Below are 23,765 nucleotides of genomic sequence, written 5' to 3' on the forward strand. Positions count from 1 at the left end.
AAAAATAAATAAAACATTTATCCTTTTTTTCCAGATGAAATAGGCTTCCTTTGTCTATGTATCTCAGGGAAGAAGAAAAAAGACACTAGTCTCTACCTGGATTTCAGCAGTTGGTTTTTAAGGAACATCCTATCATGATGTTATCCCCATAACACAATCCTGGAAATCTGGGTTGTCTCTTTAACATCATCAGATCAAGTACATGAAGTGGAAATCTCTGTTCTTCATAAAGATGCTGCTAGTTTTAACTCTTTCTGCACAGCCACAGTTTGCCAGTGTGGAGAAAAAAAAAAACGAGCTTTGGTGAAGAGGGGATGCAAGCTCACTCATAGAAGCAGTCCAATCTCAGATTGTAACTTTTAGGTTGGCCTGCACTAAAAGCTGCCTTTTTTTCCATCATAATATTCTGCCCCGTTCATGTCCAAAGCGCTAACTGGGTGTTCAGTTTCATTTATGACAAAACTAATAGAATCAACACATGGTCCAAATCCTTGGCTTGTTTTTTAAGCATTAGGGTTGAGATCCTCAACGTGCAAGGAGGTGCTTAGTGGGATATTCTTAATTGTCTTGGTCTAATTCCCACTGAAACTTGAACATCTTAAAAATCTGGCCTGTGGCTTTACCACAGAGCTAAACGTGACCAACAACGTTCTTACTTTGAAGTTTCAGTGAATGTATGTGTATTATCGTAAGAAATTATTTTAAAACTACATTCAATTATTTTCTGTCTCCGCTTGTAAACTGGTACCATTTTTTACCCTTGACATTTTGAAGGGAGTTGTGTTGTACTATTTCATAAATGAAATGTTTGTGAGTCAGAGAGATCCTTTCCTTTCTATCTATTTACTTTTGTTAAAAAACAAACTATCAACTATTGCACCATATAGCAAGACATAGTTTAGAAAAGGACCTCTTCTACAGACTGGTAAACAGTATTACGGAGGATTTTCTATTCCTAGAATTCCTGTAATCATAATTTTTCTGAATACCTGAAAAAAACCCGGTGGTACAGGACCTACTGGCATGCCATCTCCTGGGGGAATGTTTCCTAGCACTGGACTGGGAGCTGCTGCAGCACTCTGAAAAGAACAAAGGGAGAATAAACCTTTGTCATTGCATGGTAGGCATTAAACCCCCACCCCAAAACCAAACAAAAAATTCCCAAAACCTGACCAAAATGCAGAAAGTAATTCTCTGGATATGTCATAATGTCATTGTTTCATCTGAAGGTAAATTAGAAGGTGTTTAGTCTTCATTTATAAAAACATAATGGTTTGTTAAAATAACAAATGTATGTTGAGGGGAAGGATGCTAGAGATTGCACAGACATAAATATGCATCAATTAGATAAATTTTTACTAAATTTAAAAAAATATTGCATCTGAGTGTGCCTATATATACAAATGTGAACGTAACTTGCACACTTTTTCTTGTATTATGTGTATAAACATCCTCACACATGCACAAAGATATACATATAGCATAAAGAAAGTAATTTATGCATTTTATCTGTGATTTCCAAGCACTTTAAAGATAATTTCAGCAGACTGTAATATTCTTTCAGAACTATATCAAGCTTCAAAACAGGATTCTGTTACAAACAGTACAAAGGAGGAATGCTCATGATTCTGCTGGTAATGCTTGTGATTTTACCAACCCCCAAAACAACCACCATGACAAATTAGAAGAATTCAGGTTACGTTTTCGGAAGGGAAAAGAAAAAAGAGATTTCTAAGAAGTGAATCAGAGGATGAAATTAGTTACCTTTGCAAATCCTTCAGTTGGAATAAGCAAGTAAAGAACATTGCTTCTGGCAATTTACAAGCAGGAGATCATCACAAAAAGGGAAGCCAAACTGTTATTGTTGTCATGTATTGGAATCTCAATTACTTTTAATTTCTAGCAGTGTTCCTTCCTGCAATACGTTTCTGTAGGGCATAAGGCTGAATCACCTATAAAGGCTTACAATCTTCTGTGAAAGTACTCAGGCACACACAATGCACTGAGAGCCACTTGCAGCTTAATAATGACCTGCCAATATCTGCCCTACAGAATATGAATGGCTTATGTTTATTAACTTATCAGTCTATTGTACGTCACATTTGATATCCAAAAGATGCGGATCTGGAAATTGTATTTCCAGGTGTTTGGCACGCTATCTAGGAAATTAAATAATAATGCTGGAAAGATTCAAAAACTGGCACAAGGAAGGGCTGACCTTTTTAAACCAAGCAGAAAGGAAATATTCAGCTAATTAACACAGATTTTTCAATGGCTTAGGCTGTGCCTTAGAATCAAATTTCTGAACAACTAGCAGCAGCATATTTAACATCTAAGCCGTATGCTCTTTCCAAACAAACGTCCAGAACATATAATTAAAATACAAAGACTGCAGAAAGTGCTGGCTTCAGAACAGAGTGCAAGACTTGGATTCACTAGAAAACCTGTAATGAAAGGTCTTACTTATGGTCTGCAGGGTCAATGTCAAAATACTATATGATTGCAATTGACAGAAAAAGTCAGTGAGGTGAGCTGGACACAACAAACACTTTTGAGTCATAATACCTTCTCATGAGAGGCTACCACAAACCAACCAGACCAGCCTATAAAGCTGTAGCAAATAGACAGTTCTCCACTAGCCACTGTCACTCTTTGGGCGCTGTCTGAAGTTCATGAGACTGGAGTATGATGCTACTTAGATGCATGCAAAATCACGTGACTCCTTGGAAGGTCTCAGGAACTTCTCTCAGGTCTGCCACAGTCTCTTGGCCTCCCACACAGAGGGGGAAATAAGCAAGTGGTGTGAATGCACAGAAATAACTCCAGAAAAATGAAGTAATTTTGTTACCCTTCCCTTCTTTTGCAGGGCTTCTGTGAATGTTCAGTAACTACTTTTAGGTTATCTACTTTTCCAAAGGAATACAGAAGATAAAGTTTTTGACTATTTTTTTAAGCAAAAAAATTGACCTCTTCAAACTGAGCATCAGGTAACAATGTCAAGTAAAATAATGAAAAGGTGCAGACACAGTTTTAGTGAAGTATGTTGGATCTTACGTCCATACATGCAGGTTTTCTAGATGAAGACTGACAACAGTAGCATCACTGATGGAGAAAATCAAGGATGTTAAAAGCCTGAGCATCTTAAAATCTCCAAAACAGCCTGCACTGCAGTCTCTGACTAAGAAGGAGTAGCCCATTAAAGAGGGGCACTAATAACGACGAACTTCATCACAATACCATCCCTCCTTGCATACTAATTCCTGACTGCCCCTCTGTTACCTTAGTGGTATCCATCTTTACTGGCCATGTAATATGCACTGTAACGTGTCCATTGGAGCCAATGCTAGAGAGTGAACCATTCGAACCATAATAAATCACTGGGCAAACACATCTCAATAGTATGAGTCAGATAATCAAAATAATGTTAAGTTGCGAGATCTCAGAAAAGGACTTAAGCAGCATCTCCTCTGACACATGACCAGTTTTCAGAAGCCTCCCATCCGAGGTTGTCTCAGTCCTGCTCACATTATTTAAAATAAACTATACCAGGCATTAATTCATGGTAAGAGTGCCTTAATGCACTCAATGGGTCTTGGATGTTCTCCTCAACTGCAGCTTCTGAGCCACCAACATAACAAGGATGTGGACCCATTGAAGTGAGTCCAGAGGAGGCCACAAAGATGATGAGAGGGCTGGAGCACCTCTCCTGTAAGGACAGGCTGAGAGAGTTGGGGCTGTTCAGCCTGGAGAAGAAGAGGCTCCAGGGAGACCTTACAGAAGCCTGCCAGTGTCTAAAGGGGGCCTACAGGAAAGATGGGGAGAGACTCTTCAGCAGGGCCTGTTGTGACAGGATGTGGGGTAATAATTTTAAAAAAGAAGGAGGCAGACTCAGACTTGGTATAAGGAAAAAAAAAAATATGATAGATAAAAACTGAAACACTGGCCCAGGTTGCCTAGAAAGGTGGTGGATGCCCCATCCCTGGAAACATTCAAGGCCGGGTTGGATGATGCTCTGAGCAGCCTGATCTGCTTGAAGATGTCCCTGCTTCTTGCAGGGGGGTTGGACTGGATGGCCTTTAAAGTCCCTTCCAACCCAAACTATTCTACGATTTTATCATTCTGTGATTCTATGAAGAAGATACATAGAAAGGAGTCTCATAAAGACAACACATGAGGCTGGAGAGCTTGTACAGCCTCCGTGAGGAAATACTTTTTCTCTCAAAGAGTGGTCAGGCACTGGACTGGCCTGCCCAGGGAGGTGGTGGAGTCTCCGTCCCTGGCAGTGTTCAAGAGGTGGCTTGATGAGAAGCTACAAGATATGGTTTAGTAGCTGTGGCAGCAATGGTAGTGGGAAGACGGTTGGACTAGATGATCTTATAGGTGCCATCCAACCATGTGATTCTATGATTCTATGATATGACTCAGAAAGCCTTCTGTTTGAGGACTGAAGTCCCATTCTGGAGAGCTGCCCTGAGGGTGGCCAAAAGATCTGAGCAGTGCTACTGGATGGATATTGGAGGAATCATTTGTGATGATGAAGGGGGAAGAAAAGCAAGGTCTTGTGGAGGCTATTACACAAGAAGTGATCCAGACTCATTTACTAAATATCGGTTCTCACGGTCTCCCCTTCAACTAGAAGGGGCTTAGCTCTGTGCTTCAGGCTAGTTACTCAAAGTCAGATTCATTTACTAACATTGGCCATTTTTTGATTGTAGACCAGGATGTTTCAGGGAGCTATTCAATATGTTCATTTTAATTGGCCTAATTATTTGAGACTTGATTACATTGTACAGTTTACACATACTTGTGCAAAACCATCTTTCCTTTGTATTTCTGAGTGTGAAGGAGGACAGAATAATGCAAAGTTTGAGTAGCCATAATAGTAGGTCAGTATCGCTGACATTTGAAGTACAGATTCATAATTGTAAGAATATTGTAATTATAGGTATTCTACAGTAGTCCAGTCTTAAGTGTTACAAAACCTTCAATTTCTATCTTTCATTATGCAATGTACTGGGTTTTTTTTCTGTTTTCATGTTTGTTTGTTTGTAATTTTCTTCCCTGATGGGCAATGAAGTTGCAAAACTAGAAAAAAAAAAGCATTTTCAGTGTTTTAGGTATATTTTCTAGCTTGTACTACCCAATGAACATTTTAAGAACATATACCAGATAGATCAATAAACAAACCTGCAACTGGTGCATTGAAATATTTTTATTTACTCAATCCTGATGAATTATTCAGTTGCTTTTTCACAGTCCCACAGCAAATCATGGCTTCTTTTTGCATGCATTACAAGTTGTTCATCACTTATACTTCCATTAGGTTTGACATTTTAAATATTCACAATTTGCTTTCCCTGCTTTTCATAAAAAGATGAAATAGGAAAATTTAAATTGTCTAATCTTTTTGTACAGCCTCTTACCTCCTTAAAAATGGAAACCTGTATTTGGTTGTAGCTAAAATACTGAATTTATGGTATCTCTTTACAACTATTAATTTAAATGGTGTACTTGAATGAAACTTGTTGTGGTCACCCTTTGTTCTACCCAAGCCACTCTCGACAATGTAAAAACAGATTATTATATTAAAAAAAAACCTAAAACTAGCCATGGCTTAAGCTGTTTTTTACAATAAAGAAATAATAAAGTAAATAAAAAAGAAAACCAAAATAGGTTGGTTATTCCATTAGTAGAGTATCTGAAATACAAAAATCAAGAGTAAAGTCTGGAACGCATAGGTCCTTTTTCAAGGCTATCACAAGAAGTGGTTTATGATGGAAGCTCACAGAAGAATTTCATTTGCAATTAAACAATTTGATAAAGAAAGGATTTGACTCTACCTATAAAAATCATCATTCGGCTCATTCACGGATCTCGACATTTAAGGTCAGACATTTTGCTTAGAACAAGAAATTCCTATTTTTACTCAAAGTAAGAAGTTTATCACATGTTACTAAATCTTTTCATGAAAAGAAGATTTCTAAATTTCTAGAAGTCTACTTGGTTATGAGCGATGAAAACTACTTGACAACCAACAAGAGAAGCTGGACCTCACATACAAGTCAGACCTACAGCCACTTTTGGCCACTCAGTTCCCTCATCATCCAGACCTCCTACATAAACCTCCTCTACATCAGCTCTAGATCTGTCAAGTTAGCTGGGCAGTCCTACTTCCTGCTGTATGACTAGAGGTGGTAGGTACCCACTTCTTCAGCTGCACAAAGCATCCAGCCAGTCCCTCCTGCTACTGGCAGCAGTGTCCTTCTCTGGCAAAGCATGAGCACATTACTGTTGTGTTGTGCTGTGAAGACCATGCAAGTAAAAGTTCATGCTCAGCTCCAAGCAGAGACCAGGTAGTGCCTCTAGATGACAGTGAAACTACTGGCATCAGTGTCCATGATGCAGGCAAGTATAAACCTTTATCTTAGGAATTAATGATACTAAAACTGGCATCAAAGAGGAAGAGGGATGAAGTTTGTTGAGAGCACTGTAACAGAGTCAGGATGAAGAAGGAGCTGTATTAATAACTGTGGTTTGGAAGAAGGTGTGGAGCTAGACCTAGTAAGGCACAGACGCTTGCTAGTGCTTTCAAGTGTGCTAGCTTGCATCTCTCTCTTGAAAATAAAATATTTCTATAGGGAGAATCTGAAACAGTTAAAAAGTTGATACTCCATTTTAAAGATGTTTACTCTTGCTGTCTGCATAGTAGATGCAACTGTGCTTTCCCACCCTCCGCAACTCCTCTTGTCATATAGCACACACAAGCGAGGTGTGCCTGAGAACACTTTTTTGTCACCATGAGTTGTGACTCTTCCATATACTGCTGGAAGCAACAGCCTGTTGATGCTTCCATGGGTAATCTCCAGGCTGACAGTCTCTGAAGGACAGCTCTTAGCCTCTGTTACTAGGGTAAAATGGGGTGCTCTCTGGAGAGGCACTGAAATGCCTGCCTAGAAGGTTCACACATTTTTGCTGCATGGCTTGAATACGGTAAGTGTGATGCACCGTGCATGTAGCAGTAAAGGCAGCCCAGGGTGAACACATGCAAGTGAATTAGCAGCATCAGTACAACTATTCAAAAATTTTCATACTGGTAAAATTTTGTAGCAGAAATGTATCAGAGAACATTTGGGAAGAACAAACTTCCAACCTGCCTTCATGAATCTGCAAGTTTAACAGCACAAGCAGAAACATCCTATTACGGAATCACAGAACCACAGAATGGTTTGGGTTGAAAAGGACCTTGAAGATCACCTAGTTCCAACACCTCTGCAAGAAGCAGGGACACCTTCTACTAGACCAGGTCGCTCAAAGCCCTATCCAACCTGGCCTTGAATGTTTTCCGGGATAGGGCATTAGGGCATCCACCACCTCTCTGGGCAACCTGTGCCAGTCACTCATCACTGTCATAGCAAAAAATTTCTTCCTTATGTCTAATGTAATCTACCCTCTTCCACTTTAAGGCCGTTATTGTTTGTCCTATCACTACATGCCCTTGTCAAAAGTCCCTCATTTTGATCCTATAATAAATAAACCAATAATTATTTTATTTTTAAAATTACTAGACTTTCTAACCTAAATGAATTTAGACATATTTTTTAATTATGATGTAAGTATTAATATAAAGTTTTCATATGTTCAAATATGCAACCAAAATATGCAGTAACCAGACAGAAATATTCTGTCATGGTGATTATTAATACAAGCAGTTGAATCAAAACGAGCAGAAATGCTCAGCACCTCTGGTTAGTTTTGTGTATGTTCATATGATGTTAATGCACAGGGAATTTAAACAAACTGAACACTGAAAGTGTACGGATGGATGTGAAGGACAATGCAAGGAAACTAAAACAGCCGCTGGTACCAAGTTTGAAACACTGATGACAGCAGCATACTGTTGGCAGGAAAAGCAGAAAATGTTGAATTTTTGGTAGATATCTCCTTGAAATTCATGCTGAAAACTCACACTGATGCTGAGCATAAATAAGACTCTGCTAGTCAGTTGATAGCTCTGAGATGAACGTATAAGTAAGTTCGTATGAAAGTCAAACAACTTTCCAAATCAGTATTGCTTACTTAATTCATCACATCCAGTGATGCCAATTAAGAGAGCTGTAAATAAGCACAGGAATAGATGACGCCGGGGCCACTGTGTTTAGCTGCGACCAGTCCCGGATGCACCAAAAGCACAACACTAAGAGAAAAATTATCCAAAAGCCAACTGTCAATTTTTGTCACTTTCCCATACTCTCCTTTTTTCAGTATTTTTGTTAAGTTAAGCACAGCATTCTGGTTGCTTTCCCACAAAGGCATGGAGATGTATAATGCACCAAAAAGCTAGCTACTTATTACAAACTTACTAGTTATTATCTTAAAGAATGCATTCTAATTCACAGTATTTCATGCCTTCTGCAGCTTACTGCAAGCAAACAAAAAACTAATTGGACAGACACAGGCATGCAAAATTGTGTATTATGTTTTATCACATTTTACTGAGTATTTTTGACACAACTATGTTGTCTTCCTTAGGAGAACACTTTAAAAAATTGTTGTTTCTCTTTTTTTTCACGAGGACAAAGGATAAATATTTAGCATCATTTTTTCAAGTTCATGAATTTAAGAAATTATAGGAATCAGGGAATTAAAATTTACCTGGTTTTTGTTGCTGTTTTTTTTTTTCCCCATAGAAAGACAAATTACGGATGATTACTAATTCCAATCACATTTACCACGTGCTTAATTTCTAGTCATTGATAGCTTCCAAGTGCCAGACATACTGTAGCCAATATTGTAACAAGATCAGCAAATGTCCATTTGTAAACACTTCAACTTGAAACTTATCAAGTATTTCTCAGTCATTAGCTAGTTATTATAATAGTGCTTTATTTTTTACCTACCACAAATCAGACAAAGAAATATTAAGAGGAACTACATTGATTAATCACTAGAAACCTTCTCATTTTCTCCAAGATAGAACAAAAAACTACTCATCATTCTGGACAAGATTTTTTTTAAAAAAACAAACTGACTAGCAATAAGCTATTATTCCTTCTGTAGAGCCTTTGAATGCTCAGCTGTACCCAAAAAGGTAGATCCATCACAATGTCAGAAGCAAGCCGTCTGAAAGACCTGAATATCAAGAACTAATTAATTCTTGGTGTAGTTCCACTGACATATATTTGTGTAAAATGTTTAATTTCTGTTTTGTGATATGAAGGCATTCATGTGACAGTAATAGTCTGAGAAGCGTAACTGTCACAACGGTATTCCTCATAACTTCTCAGTTTTCCTCAAACTGTAGCCCCTTGCAGTTTGATCTGGCATTGTATCTCTGTCCACTCCATCTTATACATTATTATGAGTGATAAAGATATATAATGTCATATAACAATAATTCTATTAATAGCTAAGTTGCATATCTATTATTAGAAGAAAAACAAAATCACATTTAACCTTTTCTTGGTGGAAAAAAATTTGTTTCCTCGGTTTATACCATCAGATTTGTTCACTTCATGAAGAGCAGACCTGTTGATGAGGATGGTATGTTCCACAACTCCACCCATTCTTCTCTCCCCATGAAATCCCCAAAACAACCTCACTGTAAGCAAAGCTTCTCCATAACTTAAGTAGGATTACAGTTTGTTTTACAGCATCCCAGTGCCCAGTCTGGGGTTTTCATTCTACTTAGCAGAGATAGTGAAATTCTATTACAGAACTGAAAACCAAGTATTAGGTTGGAAGTCCACTGTTAAGGGCAACAGAAACCATTTTTAAGGAAAGCTTTGCTATCAATGAATAAAAGGATTCTGAACTCCTGTCAAAAGACAGCATTTCAGTCCTGTCTCTTAGCTGCTTCTTCTTGGATTATTTAGAACACCATTTCCACACAAAGATTTCTCTAAAGTATGGTTATAAAGAAAAGCTATTTTTAAATGCACCTTTATTATTCACTGGAAGCTCCTAAAATCTCTACTACACATAAGTATCAAGAGAATATTCACTTTAAAAAAAAAAAAGTGCAAAAGTAATTTGTGTTTTAAATATGGAAATATAGTATTACATATCTCTATTCTTTTTCAAAACTGAACAGAATTATACTTAAAAACTGAATACTTGGCTTTTCCTATTTCTTTACAAAGAAGCACAAAATAAGAGTAACATTTCAAATAATGTTTTTGGACAATTTTCCAGGAAAGAGCGGGCATTCATTTCAGCCTAATTCCAAGCCCTGTGTTAGTAATGTATACCTATGCGTAAAATCGAAAGACCAAAGGCTAGCCAACTGAGTTATGTTCCACTTTTGATAAAATGCAACAGTATTATCAGATTCATTAGTAATAACCACGCTGCTGACAAGTTAAAGGCACTTGAGGACAGAAAACACTGTTGTGGCAGCTTGGAGCCTAGTTGCAGTGATATTTCAATGAAAGTACTTCTTTGCAGAAGTGACACTTACACCCCTCCTTCAGATTCCCCGGAGACTGAAGACTGCTTTGGTCTGCTAGCTTAACAACCACAAAATACTCAGTGCACTATTTTTTTCCAAGCTGCACCTCCAGATCACATCTTTGTTGGATAACTGACATTGCAGACCAGAGGTTTAACTCGCTGCCTTCCTCATCACAACGAATTTGAATGAAGATGTGTGAAGATGCTTCTCTTAAAAAAGAGTTAGCAAGAAACTGATCAGAGGAAATTATTTAACACACATGATTGTGACAAGTTGCATATATCCCATTGATTTTTTTAGTATGTCTTATAATAGCAAAGCATTGCTTTTACAGTTAAAATTGCTAAAATACAAAAGTAATACACAAAAATATACTACTGCCTTTTCTCAGTATTTTCTCAACAACTGTTGGGGTCATAATAATAGGACTGCAAAAAAAGAGAAATATTGCTGAGATTTTTAATATAAAAGTCACATATGGCTAGCTCCTGAAATCATTATTCCAAGTAATTTTAAATTATGACTGATCACATTGTATCCTCTCCAGTTAGGTCAAAGATAGGTACTTAAAGCTAATTTTTAGAAATACAATGCTTAGTCCACCTCTGAGTTTAAGTAATACTCAAATGATCACTGTGCCAAAGCCATGAGGTACTGCACAAAGTGGGCTGATCTCTTCTAGTCTTTTCTTCCTGCTTCTGACGCACTCCATTTTGTTCCGTTGACGCTCTACAGAAAATTCACTAGCTGTCTAGGCTAGTATAACAAGACTGTCTTATATCCTAACTTTCTCTAATAAGATGGTTGGCACAGTGTATTTTAATCATTTAATTAATCTAATTGTTAAATTCTTTAAGTTTTCTGAAGATTTTAAGAGACTGAATTTTGATTATGAAATGCAAAGTAGACCAGTTTGGGGTTATCCTTAGGTCACCTGGGAGTGATTCAGCAATATTGGCAATATATGCACACCTTTAGAAAAAAAAACTTAAAGAAAACTCAGCAATTCCCTCTCTACCCAAAATGTATTTTTGTCTCCATATGTAGCCGGCTGGAAAAGAAAGTGCACACGCACAGAAAACTAAATGTTATTTCAACTGAAGCTGAACTGCATGATGAAACTGGTCCTCTGTTCAAGAAATAGTATATTTGGGTTTTCTTGTCTGGACCTTCATGTAATGAAATTCCTCTTTAATAACCATTACTGCATGCTAACTACAGATATATCTCTATCTTTTTCAAGGCTGTGCTGTAAATGTTATTACTTTGGTCCAAAACATGAAAATATGTGACTTCAAAATAACGTAACACTGACAGTATATTTCATAGACAAAACATACTGAAGTAGCCATTTGGATTTTTTGAACGCTACCTCCATGGTTGATTGAGTTAGTGGTATGTAACACGCAATATATACTTTTCTTTAGAGCCTCTAGCCTGACTTCCATTACTTTAAAATCAGTGGTATTTCTTGTGCATATGGGTGCTGAAAAATAAATGCTTAGCTCTGTAACAAGTATATGGTAATTTTAAGACACCAGGAAACTGCAATTAGAAAAACCTCATACAGTATTATTATTATTCTTTCAGAGATTTCACTGTTTTTCTTAATATGGAAGCTGTTCCCTAAACATCCTGAAGTCAATTCCATAAGCAGAAATGTCAGCACAAGGTCAACATTTTCAGGAAGACAACAAGCATCTGAAAATTAAAGATATATGTTGGAATATATTTATTTCCATACAAAACTGAATAAAACCTTTATGAACACTTCCCTACCATCCAAGCCTAACTAGCCCAGTAAGGCTCATTTCCTCGGGCTCCCTCTACAGCCAGCACAAAGAGAACCCTGCTCTGAGATATCCTCTGGAGGAGGCCATCTTTTCCCATCATCCACAAAGGATGTGCAGGGAGACCAGCCTTACCAATACTCAGGTTCACCTTTGTGAAAACCCTCTACATATTAAAGCATTTTTAGTTTAACTGAAGCGTTGCATGCAACGTATGGTGCACAGCATTTGTAATAAAATGCAGTTCACCAGGTAAGACTTTTGAGATGTCTGTATCTTGAGTTTTCAAGAAACAGCTAGAATGTCTTCTTTTTAATATTGAAGTCTGAGAAAACCATTCTCCATTTGAAGAAAAATATGATAAAGTTAAAGCTCATAGAAAGCTAGCCTGTAAACTATCTCATTTTTCTCACGCCTCAATATCTATCTTGGGATAAATTTAACTTGTTGAGCACAGAGTTAACACCTCTAAGTGCTAAAACAGAATTAAGTACTGTGCTTATAAAGACCTAACATTTTCATGCTGGTGACTATTTGCTATGAAGCAGTTATCTTAGGTAGCCGTAACAGGAGCCCAACATCCTACTCTACAGGGCACCAGAATTCAAGAAAGAGGCATCCAACCATACTCAAGGGACAGCAGAGACTGAGGGCTCAGTCTTCCAAGAACCTGCCTGCGTAAGGCTTTTTAGGTATTCCTCTAAATTCTTCAGTATCTGAAGTACTCTGCCAGTATCATCTAAAACATTTTATATCTGGAGTGGCGCTCTGATGCACATGTCTGAGACTTTTATAAAATCTAGGATGTGGGAAAACCAATCAAACAAGAAACCTAGTAAATGGTACTTGGAACCCAGAAGTTCTTCTTCCACCCCACCAAAAAAGCCAGGCAAAATCGTAGTGTCCCTGAAGTTAAACAGAAATGGGTTGTTGAAGATAAAAAAGACTAAATCTTCCCCTTTCTTTGGTAATTACATGCAGTGCCTCATGTGAGAAAACAAAACCTAGGAGTCCCCAGCACACATCCCACAGCTTGCTGAGCATTAGAGCTGGGAACAAACAGCCTCACCAGGAGAAGCTCCAGCTTCAGCGACGAGGAAACTCGCTGAGTCCCCAACTCCCATTGACAGTGCAAAGGAGGTAAAATCCAAGTGGTTGTCTCAGGTTGCTTCTCCTCAGGGAACCAATTATTTTACACCCCATGCTGTGAAAATCCATAGTGGTGATAATGAGAAGCTGAGTCTTTCAGCGTTAAGTAGCTTCTATAGCTCTTAAACACACTGTTAAAATCTTACTATTTCGCTTATTTTATTATTAATGCTTTTAAGCAGTGCCCACATAGACACCAGTGTGGCCCTTCCTCCATGCTGCCAGCAAGCCCGGGACGTGGGGAGTGGAGTCAAGGCACCTCCTTTCCTGGAGGGACGCTGATTCACCCACACCCTCCACTCACACCGCCAGCTATCCCACCAGGCTGGTCCTGTCCTTCTGCAGACCACCGCGTCACCCACATGGAAAATGCCAATATTGACACGTATTTTTAAATACATATGTCATACAAGGAACAGGAGACAAAATCCAGGTGATTTAAGACTGATGGGCAAAACTTCTCCTTCACCACGTAATTTCTCATTGCATCCCATGAAAAAAAAAATTGGCTAAAACCAGGAACATGGTACGAAAAATTCCCTTCACAAACTGTCAGAATTATAAGCAGCTAGAAGCAGTCAGGCACCTGCCATAAAAAATTGTACTGTCCGACCTTGCCTGTAATAAACGTTTATAAATGCATAAATTGCATATAGATAGAGATTGGCTTTAAATGTGAACTATGGCTATAGAGATCTCCACTGAAGATGCACATACTGCGGAAAAGGAACCTTTGTAAAGTAAACTAGGTGCAAAAACCATTATTTGTATAAACAAGTCAGCTCACATAATACCCATCCAAAACAAAAGCAAGTACATTTTTCCAAGCTTCCTAACAAAGTGTGTGAGTGCAAACCTAACTCTCACGGTCACCTTCGCCTCAGGACAGTGTCCAAGCTGACCTAAACAGCTAGAGATAAATGCTAGCACTTTTACTGGTTGTAATAATCCATATTTCACTATACATAAAAAGCTGGCTTCCTCATCTCAGCTAACACAGAGGTTTGCAAAAACACACAGATACAGTTTAGCTCTGCTCATTGAAGAAAATTATCTAAAGTGGAGGAGAGCAGCTGGGCACCTGTGTGACCTTAACACCTCACAGTCCATAATGCTGTCAGAAGTTAGTTTAAGCCCAGGTTAAACCACAGCAGTCTAAGAACTACGTAATGTACAGGCTGTTTACAAGACAAAGAAAGAATTTAAAAACCTGAAGCCTTCTCCCTATCCTAAACTACCTAAACTACGACAGTCAGAGGCATTTTCCTGCTCCACCCTGACTCCAGTGCATCCTTCTATGACACTATTTCTCCTCTCTGTGACAGAGAAAACCCGACAATTTTGCAGCCAGGTTGGCTAATTATAGAGAGCTGGCTGGTCCCAAGTGCTGTGCTGCCAGGGGATAATATAAGCTACAAATTGCTGAAGAAAACCAGCACTCTAGCAGTGCCCCCTACTATCAGGTAAATAGCCTGTATTATGTTGGGGAAGCTGGCAGTGCCGATACGGACTTTCGATGGGAAATTATACAGCTCTCACTGTCTGCTGATAAGATTCACATCAGTAAGTGGTGGAGAGCTGACATTTGTCTTCCTTCAATCTTAAATAGTGCAAGTTTTGACAAAGTAAGACCCACTTGTAACAGACGTTGGCTGAGCTGCCAGATACGGGGTTTACATTCACGCAGTGTTTTGTTAACAGAGTGAGGGAAATGCAGCATTTATTGGGATTTTTCTGAGCGACAGCCAAGGCATAGAACTTTAAAGCTCATCTATCCTATCATTTCTTCTTCTTTGCTTCCACTTCAAAGACTTCAAACCCCTAGAAACAACTCTAGGCTTTTCGCTCTCTGGGGAATTCAGCCCATCTCACAAAAATAACCAGGGTTCTGCAGACAGAGGGTCCCAAGGGAGGAATACTCGTGTTTAGTACAAAAGCTGACAAAACTGAGTTAGTATCAGGTGTCACTGGATAATTAAGGAGTACTTCATTTAACTTCTTAATCTACCTTAGTAGCCTCAACACAGCAAGAGTGGTGAAAGGAAAAGGATGTAGATTTCTGGTAGGGTTATGTTGGTTCTTCTGTAAATTACTTTAGCAAAGCTTAAACCTGGTAACCTGGATGCTTGATGTTCTTCATGCCCCCAAGTTCATATGAAATGAACAGCCACCACTCTTACTTTTCCTAGTGACTATCACCCCCCAAAGACACCGTGCACCGCTGTGCCTTCAGTCCATGAAAGTGACTTTCCGGGGTCTGTTTTATAGAAAATAATCTGTTTTCTCAGTCCCTAATATTACTATTTGCTTCATGCTAATCAAAGTCATGTACAATAGAGGCTACCCTCCTTACCTTCTACGCATTCAATTTCCACCTCTTTAAAACAGGTAACAAGAACACCACCTTCCCAAAACTGCCCTTACTGTAGAGAAAATGCTTCACACAGTTTGTAAGCAAAAAATATTGCTGTTACAATTTTTTTTTTCTTACTCCTGCTGTCCTATTAATCCTTACACACCAGCACTGAGGTATGCACAAGGACATCACAAATATTAATGGACACCAAACATTGTTAGAACAGAGTAGGTCGACAAAGAAAACAAAATGGGATATTTCTGATAACTTGGTAAGAAGCCTGTTCAAGAGACAGTAGAATAAATTCTCAAGTGTCAGGAACATATAATTCCTACATGGGTACATTTCATCTGCTGTCTAATTAAATGTTGCCACTCCAGCCTTGAAATCCAAGAGAAAGGTACAGAGGGGTTGTATAGCAGAAGAATAACCAAAACTTTATTTTTTTCCTCTTAGTGGCCCTAGCTTGGTGTCATTCCTGTACAGACTGGTGTTTGTGGCCTATTGTATACCAGTGTACACACAGCAAGCTACACATGCAGTGCAACTATTTCAGGTCAGTGAATGTCTGGCTGTAGCTAGACTGAATGAAACAACTTGTAATTTCCAGAGTGAAAAGCAGTTCAGAACACAGTAGTAATTGTGTGAAAAGGTGACAAAAATCTAGGCTTAAATATATGCAATACAAAGCTTGGAGAGAATGTTTAACTTCTGAGGCTGAGGTAACGTTGTCACACTTGTTATCAGCCACAGCAATGAACTTATACAACCTTCCAATTATTTTTTAAAATCCTCCTGCATGCACAGAACAGCGTGCAATTTTAGCATGACAATGATATATGCACACTTGATAAGGCATTGTAAAAAAACAGCTCGCACTTTATTACTTGACTCGGTGTAACCATTGTTAAGTCCTTCTCATTCTCAACAATCCTCAACTCTACCAGCGCCTGCTCCTGTGATATCTGTCAAGCACTCTAGTTCTGAGAGTATGGGTTATTTTTGGGGGAAAGAAAGGTTTTAAAAATTAAAAACAAAACAAAACAAAACAAATCAGCAGTTTTGCCATGATACAGTGCCAAGACAAAATTACAAGAACCAAGGACAGGCTGTTCCATGTTTTCAAATTTAAGTTGTGCCATGGTTGGCACATGAAGAGAAAGATGTGTGTGCCTGCAGGAAGACTCAGGGTGTATTCAAAACCCCAAATTTGGGGTACTCTTCGCCAGCACCCACAGAGCTGGCCTCTGGTTGTGATGGACACGGCTCAGAGTCAGGTGTGAGGAACCAAGGGTGATGCTCCCTGCACCTGCCTGTAGCTGCAGAAACCACACCTGCAGCCTGGGAAAAGGGGTTTTTTTGGGTGGCCTTCAGAGGTCAAAGGAGGAAGAGTGGAAGATGGCAAAGCAGCCTAGGTCTGGGGACATAGAGGCAAATGGTCTGTGTTTAGTGCAGTTCCGAGTGACCTCCATCCTCATAATTAAAGAAAATTGCAATGCAGGACAAAAAGTTCAAAATACCTCTGCAAAAACTGCTTGTTTGTCTCAAAATTGTCTTGTAACCAACATCTCACTTCAGAGATTAAAATGTTTTGCACAGGCAACCCTCCCCCACTCCACTTTTTAGGCTGTTGCTTTTGGCTGAGGCTGCTGTTAGAACAGGAAATAAAAATTATATTACTCAGGAAGGAAGCTAATGAGTTTCCCCTCCCCCAAACGCCATTAGAAACTTCCTGAATAAAGGAGAAGCACATTAATATAAAGAACAGCGGTACGTAAGTAACCCGAAGCTGAGCCTGCTGTATGATTAAAGCTACATACACTTTCCGGATGGGGAAGGAATACCAGGTCAGCTTCTCTGAAGCACCACCAACATCACGCTGGCTTACAATGTTTGTGCCAGAGTGCTTTGCCCATTCTGCTTTCAAATGACTCAAAAGCAGCGATGCTTTCATCACTTCCTCTGGGAGAATACGCCGGGAGATAAAACAACTCCTTGTAAGGAGCGTTTTCCATGCAGTTACTTACTAGTTACCCTATTAATTTGTTCTATTGTTTTGAATTTACGACTCCTTAACAAAACCCCAAATCTGGGCTTTTATTGTTTGGTTTGGTTTGGTTTGTAGATTTTGGATGTTCTTTAGACTGAGGGATTTCCCAATCTCGGAAATAGCCAAAGCCTGAAAAATAAACAAAATAGCAAACACCGAATTTATGGAGGCTCAGTGACCGATTCTCTCATGTTATTAACATTCAGCATTATTCAGCTTTAAAAAATGCCATAACTTTTTGAGTGAATGGAATGTAAATATTTTTGCGTTGATCTATGTTAAAGAAATTATATTAAGACTTAAGTAAAAATCACCAAGTTTTCCATACAGTTAATCTGTGTAATGTATTCTGGACTGTAGTTAACTTAAATTATTCTTGGTGTGCTGTTTTTATTTTAAATTCATATTACAGTAAGTAATTTAAGGGATGATTCTGCAAAAATATAAGGAAGTACCATCTGAAGTGAATAAAATACAAAAAAGTGAAGTTTTGCACCTGTTTAAAATCTTCACAGGAACAAACCTTCCCTGTAGAGGAGTACCCTTTCGTTAATGGTCTGATCACAAACACACGAAGTACGGGAGTTCATAGCTCTTCGGCATGAGCTGGGCTTTTTTGACCACCTCAGCGTGATGACCAGTGAAAGCTACAGGCATGTTTCCAGGATAAATGCCCATGTGTCGTATGCTGTTCCATGTCACCAACGATGACCTCTTGGAAAGGGTGTATGTACACCACCACCTTGTCCTTTCTTCTCTGCCTTCCTCTACAAAATTTTCAAGATAGCACCCACAAACTCTGCTTTTTCTGCTTTGGCTAATTCTTTTCTCACTTCTTTTTCTTTTCCCTTCAATCAATTGCTTCTTTCCTTGCCTTCTTTATGTTCCTCTCAATTCCTCGATCTACTAATTTTACTTCTGATTTCTCAGTTGCTGAGATTTTATATGATGCTAAAAATATTAGCCAAATTTCTGAGTTCAACCCTTACTGGCAAAAACAAATGGGGAACAGAAGTGCCCCGACTGGTACACTGCCTGGGCCATACGCACAGCAGCACACACTCCTCATTAGAAAAAAATATAAAGTTAATGAGGAGAAAGCAACAGCTTGCCATAGCTTCTCCCAGTATTTGTATTCTGTAACTTCTTCTGTATCTAAATATTGGCTTAGAATTATTTTACATGACATTTAGTTAGTTTTAATTTCAAACAACACCTAGAAGGTAGAAAGCAAAGTAATTAAGAAGTGAACTTACAAAATTTTAATTTTACACATCCTTTTCCTAGTGTCACAATACATGCATTATTTTATTGTCTTTATATTATGAAACAGGGCCATTTCACAATCACACTAAGATTTTAGAGTGTGTCTCATGCTGGGCTCTTAACATTTCACCAGTAGCCAAGACACTTGGCTTTTTGCCTTCCAAAGAAATCAAGACACGGCAATATGCCAACATGACACAGTGCTTATTGAGTCTCAAGATTTAATTCCAGCATCTTATTTTTTGAAGAAAAAACACACAAGTCCCCACACCATGTTTAAAACAACAAAAGCGTGTCATTTAATCCGTATTGATTAAATTCCTTTGCTACTCATTGCAGATAAACACTGTATTAGTGATGCTAATGTACAATGCTTAAAAGGCAAAAAAAAAAGATAAAATCCTCCTTTCCAACTTGTTCACCCATTCAATAAGCACAGTTATTACTTACAGCCAAAACTAGCAGCCTTTGGCTACAACAATTATGAACTGACCTAAACAGCCTTTTAAACAAAACAGGTTTAAATTGTCAAAGAGAACGCCTCAACAGAGTTGAAGGACAAGCTGGACTGAGGTCAACACTACCAGTCAGTTCTAACCAGGTTTTTTTCACAGTGACCCTACCTATGCTGCAAGCCTTCAGACACTGCGGTGTGGGCAGAAATAATCAAATCATTCTCAGCAAAACAAGTACATGCATGCATAAAACCTGTCGTGACTCTTACTCTCCAGAAATTAAATGTTAGTGAACGGTTCAGTTTTAACACTTCTTAACTCCACAGAAAAGCAGAATAACTCTGCAAGAAATTAATGCTAAATTAACAAAAAATTACAATTTTTTCCCCCAAAATTGATTGCTTATTTCATGTGTGCAGCACTCAGAACATTATATACCCGAACTTTGTGCATTAACATATCTGGTTGAGTGTGTTTTTTTCACACTCCTCAGAAAGCTTGTCATTAATCACCTGCCAAACATCTAATAGTTTGCAGCTTCTCACATAACAGAGCCTCTGCATCTGTGGTGTCTGATACCAGCATAATGTCCTAATATCAGCGTAAACTGTAAACACACAGAACGTTTGGCCACAATTTTTCTTATCAGTTGGAGCTAAGCAAAACAAAATCTAAACCTCACACAAACCCCCGAATCGTTACCCCGCCACTCAACAACCACTGTTTCTTCATTTAGAAGCCAATAAACATTACATTAAAACATGAACGGACTAAGCCAGTCAATTTCTCTGGGTTGTTTTTTTTTTTTTTCCTAATAACATGTTGCAAAGCCAACAAAAGGGACTAAATACCTTCCCAAGGTTAGACAGGCATTTAAGTAGCACAGGCATTTTAAAACTCCTGTGTTCTCCAGGGGACAGCCCTCTACCTTCCCTGCAGCTGGGTGATGCTCGGAGCCTGCCAGCCCACCTCCAAAACACCATCCACTTAGTTCTCTCCTCCAGAGAGCAAATATAAACTCTGGGCCCTAACATAAACTCTGAGTCTCTAGATGCAGAAACGAGTAGAAGTATTTAAAAGACAAGGACCAAAGATAGCAAGAAAACTTTACTCTGATATTTTTTTCCCCATTGGAAAGAAAGGACCTCCTAAATAATGAAGTCATAAAGCAGTAATTACTCTCACACCCTTATCATTCATTTCATATGACCTGTCATGCTTTTTGTTGAGAAAATTGCTCCAGTATGCTCACAAAAAATCAGAACTACTTCAAAATTCATTCGGATTCAGTACGATTTTTGATCTTTGGCCTTCTATACTGACACTATCACTTAATATCCACATGAAGAGCAAGTTTCTCTTCACCTGGAGATCTCCAAAGTGCTGGGCACAGAAATCTGTTTATCTTTAAGGTATTCAACATCTCTGAAACTAAGATGTGAATATTCAAAGAATGCCTCCCACACCAAGCCTAAAGATAGTAATGTTTCATTCCCATTGTGTATTTTGAACTCCAGAGCTGGCAGTTTTGGATTTCTGAATTTCTGAGTGCACTGTTTTTACTTCAGAAGACAGAACAGACTGCACAATGACTTCATCAAAGCTTAGAAAATATTTTTATCCCTTATTTAAAATGATCTTCATTTTGCCCTCATACTTCTTACTCCATCTCAGAAGACCTACCTCTTCTATAGCACTTTAACTGTTTTACAAGGCATAAACAGAGGATTTATGTAGCACTACATCACTGTTTCAGATTCATATGATACAGCAAAAAACTTCTGAACTTAATTTCTAGAAACAAGACATCTAAGAATCCTGAAAAATTGAGTCAAATTGAGCTACAGTTAAGACTCTGGATAACACAACTGAAACAAACCCTACTATTTAAAGCTAATACAGGCTGTTTTTACAGGGTGATCTTGAAGCTAAACCCATTACAATACTATGAGGCAGCGGCACATAATGGTTACTATTGCAGCTTTATACCAATGGCTATTATAACAATGGCTATCAAAGATGAAAAAAAAACCTAACTCAACAAGAAACTATAATCAAAGTGAAATTAAGCCTTTCCTGACATATATTTTCAAGAATAGTAAACCAAGCTTCCCTGAGAATTTACTTTGGAATTACATGGTTTCTAACAGCTACAGCCTCGCACATCCATTATGTATTTAAATACCTAACGGTTTCTTTGGTGCAGCAATAACAATGAGGAGTATCTTAATATAAATCAGCAGTCTGTACATGTGAAAAAAAATTCCAGACCAAGCAGGATATAACTTCTCTGGGGACTGAGGAGGCCTTGTGTGTAAACTGTCAACTCCTTCCTCTTCCCTCAGCGGCAGGAAAGGAAGCGTTAAGGGTGGGACATCACTTACATGTCTTACAAAAAACTGCTAGGGATCACAGATACAACAGAAAAAAAAACCTATATCATGGACAGAAACAAATTTCTTTTATTTGGCAGGGAGTAAAATAAAAGCCCTGTAATTACCGTATTGATAGCTGATACAGATGAGAGAGGTGGAATAAAGGCACACACCATGTAAATATAAATATGTACAGCTGGACTTCTTGTACTGCCTGGTAACAAAGGGAAAAAAAACCCCTTAAGATGAAGTTCTTCCTGAGAAATGGAGCTACTTGAAAAGTCAAAAACTTCCAAGCATTTTAGGGAACAGAATGCACTTAGGGCCATTCACAGTGCTTAAGTCTGTGCCAGCTAAATCTCACCTAATGGGATTTCAGTCAATTTAATTCAGAATTAAGTTATATTGGAAAAGGAACTTCTTACTCTAAAATTATTTAATTTATGACGTATAAGTCACTTAGTTACTGTGGTCGCAAGTCCTGTGCGGACAAAACTGACAACAGAGAACAACCAACCCTCAAAGTTACTCATTTTCAGTGAAGTCAGTGAACGAAGAGCTTAAGAGGTAATTTTAGAAAGGTCCAAGGAGGGACTCTACATTGTCTTAGAGAAACATTTTCAGTTCAGCAGGTTCTTACCTTGGTGTAACTTTTCTTCTACTTTTAACAAATGTTAATCTGTCTGTGACAGACCTCCCCAGGCCCCTAACCAGTAGTTCTTGCCTGCGGTGGTTTCGTAGCAAGTTCAGAGAGATTTCCTTTCACAACAGGCTCCTGGGTTTCAAGAGTGCTTTAAAGACCGTATTTGTTTCAAAGACATTTGCTTGAAGTCTTTGTTCGTGGAAAGAATAAAATCACTGTACCATGTATCTTTACACCATAAAAGGTACCTTCAGTTGGACAGGCTGACATCTGTGGCCATTCCAAGCTTTGAACACCATCAACCCTTATGGGTTCACTCTACAGAATCAATGAGGACATGAAGGACATTGTGAGCATTAAAAGACACTGCGCATCCCACAGAGGCTTCTTCAGACTTTTTTTTTTTGTCAAGGAACCTGGAACCAGCCTCATTTGAGAGGATTAAGGGATAAACTCAAGTATTGTGATGAAAAGATAGAAAGACGAAGCAGTATTTTACCAAAACCTGGCTTTGGTTGATCACCACAACAGACACCCTTTATTTTCTTCTGGGAGATGCAGTCAGCTAATGTGCAATTCAACTGAGACTCAGAGAAGAATAAATGAACACGTTTAGCCTACTTTAGGCAGTCAGCGCTTAAGTCGTGCTTAATTTTTACTGATTTCCATAAAAGTAAATTAGGATTAAATATGCATAGAGGCAGATAATTCACACAGCAAAGTATCTCAAGGCAATTGTCACTCTCTCAAAAAGAGCATAGAAAGAACTAGCAAAGAAGATAACATGGCCCCATGCACAATGACTACTGCAATCCCGTGAACCTCTACAACACTCTTAAGAAGCTGCATTCTTACTAAGTCTAGTCCAACCCCTTTGTTCACGGCAGAACTGACTACAACAGGACTGGGTCCAGCCAGGTTTGGAAGAATGGAGGCTCCACAGTCTCTCTGGGGAACTTGTTCTAGTGTCTGACTACTGCCACAGTGACACAGTTTTTTGTGATGTCTAAATGGAATTTCATATATTTCAATTTGTGCCCATGTATATCAACCCACCTCAGTTAGCAAGATCTTGTATTAATTTGTGCTCAATATTCAAGTTACAACAGACACATTAAAATGAATGAAGCACTGTACAATGACTCCTGCTAGTTTCAAAAGCTCTCTCCAATTCACTATGTGGTATCACTTAAAAAAAAATTAAGTCAAGATACTATATGCTACATGAATG

The 23,765-nt window shown here is 38.5% G+C and overlaps 1 protein-coding gene across 5 annotated transcripts in view; it reads right to left on the reverse strand.

Moving 5' to 3' along the window:
* SSBP2 (single stranded DNA binding protein 2) overlaps positions 1 to 23,765 on the reverse strand; it is a 191,909-nt gene that overhangs the window by 67,591 nt on the left and 100,553 nt on the right. For 4 of the 5 annotated variants that reach the window (XM_086770737.1, XM_086770740.1, XM_086770735.1 and 1 more), the window contains one exon: positions 990 to 1,079. The exons of the other annotated variant lie outside the window; for it this stretch is intronic. In XM_086770737.1, the coding sequence (XP_086626863.1) occupies positions 990 to 1,079 (90 nt within the window). The remainder of the gene's footprint in view (positions 1 to 989; positions 1,080 to 23,765) is intronic. 5 annotated transcript variants of the gene reach the window in all.

Source organism: Chlamydotis macqueenii, chromosome Z (assembly GCF_036417535.1).
Source record: "Chlamydotis macqueenii isolate bChlMac1 chromosome Z, bChlMac1.mat, whole genome shotgun sequence".
NCBI lineage: Eukaryota > Metazoa > Chordata > Aves > Otidiformes > Otididae > Chlamydotis > Chlamydotis macqueenii.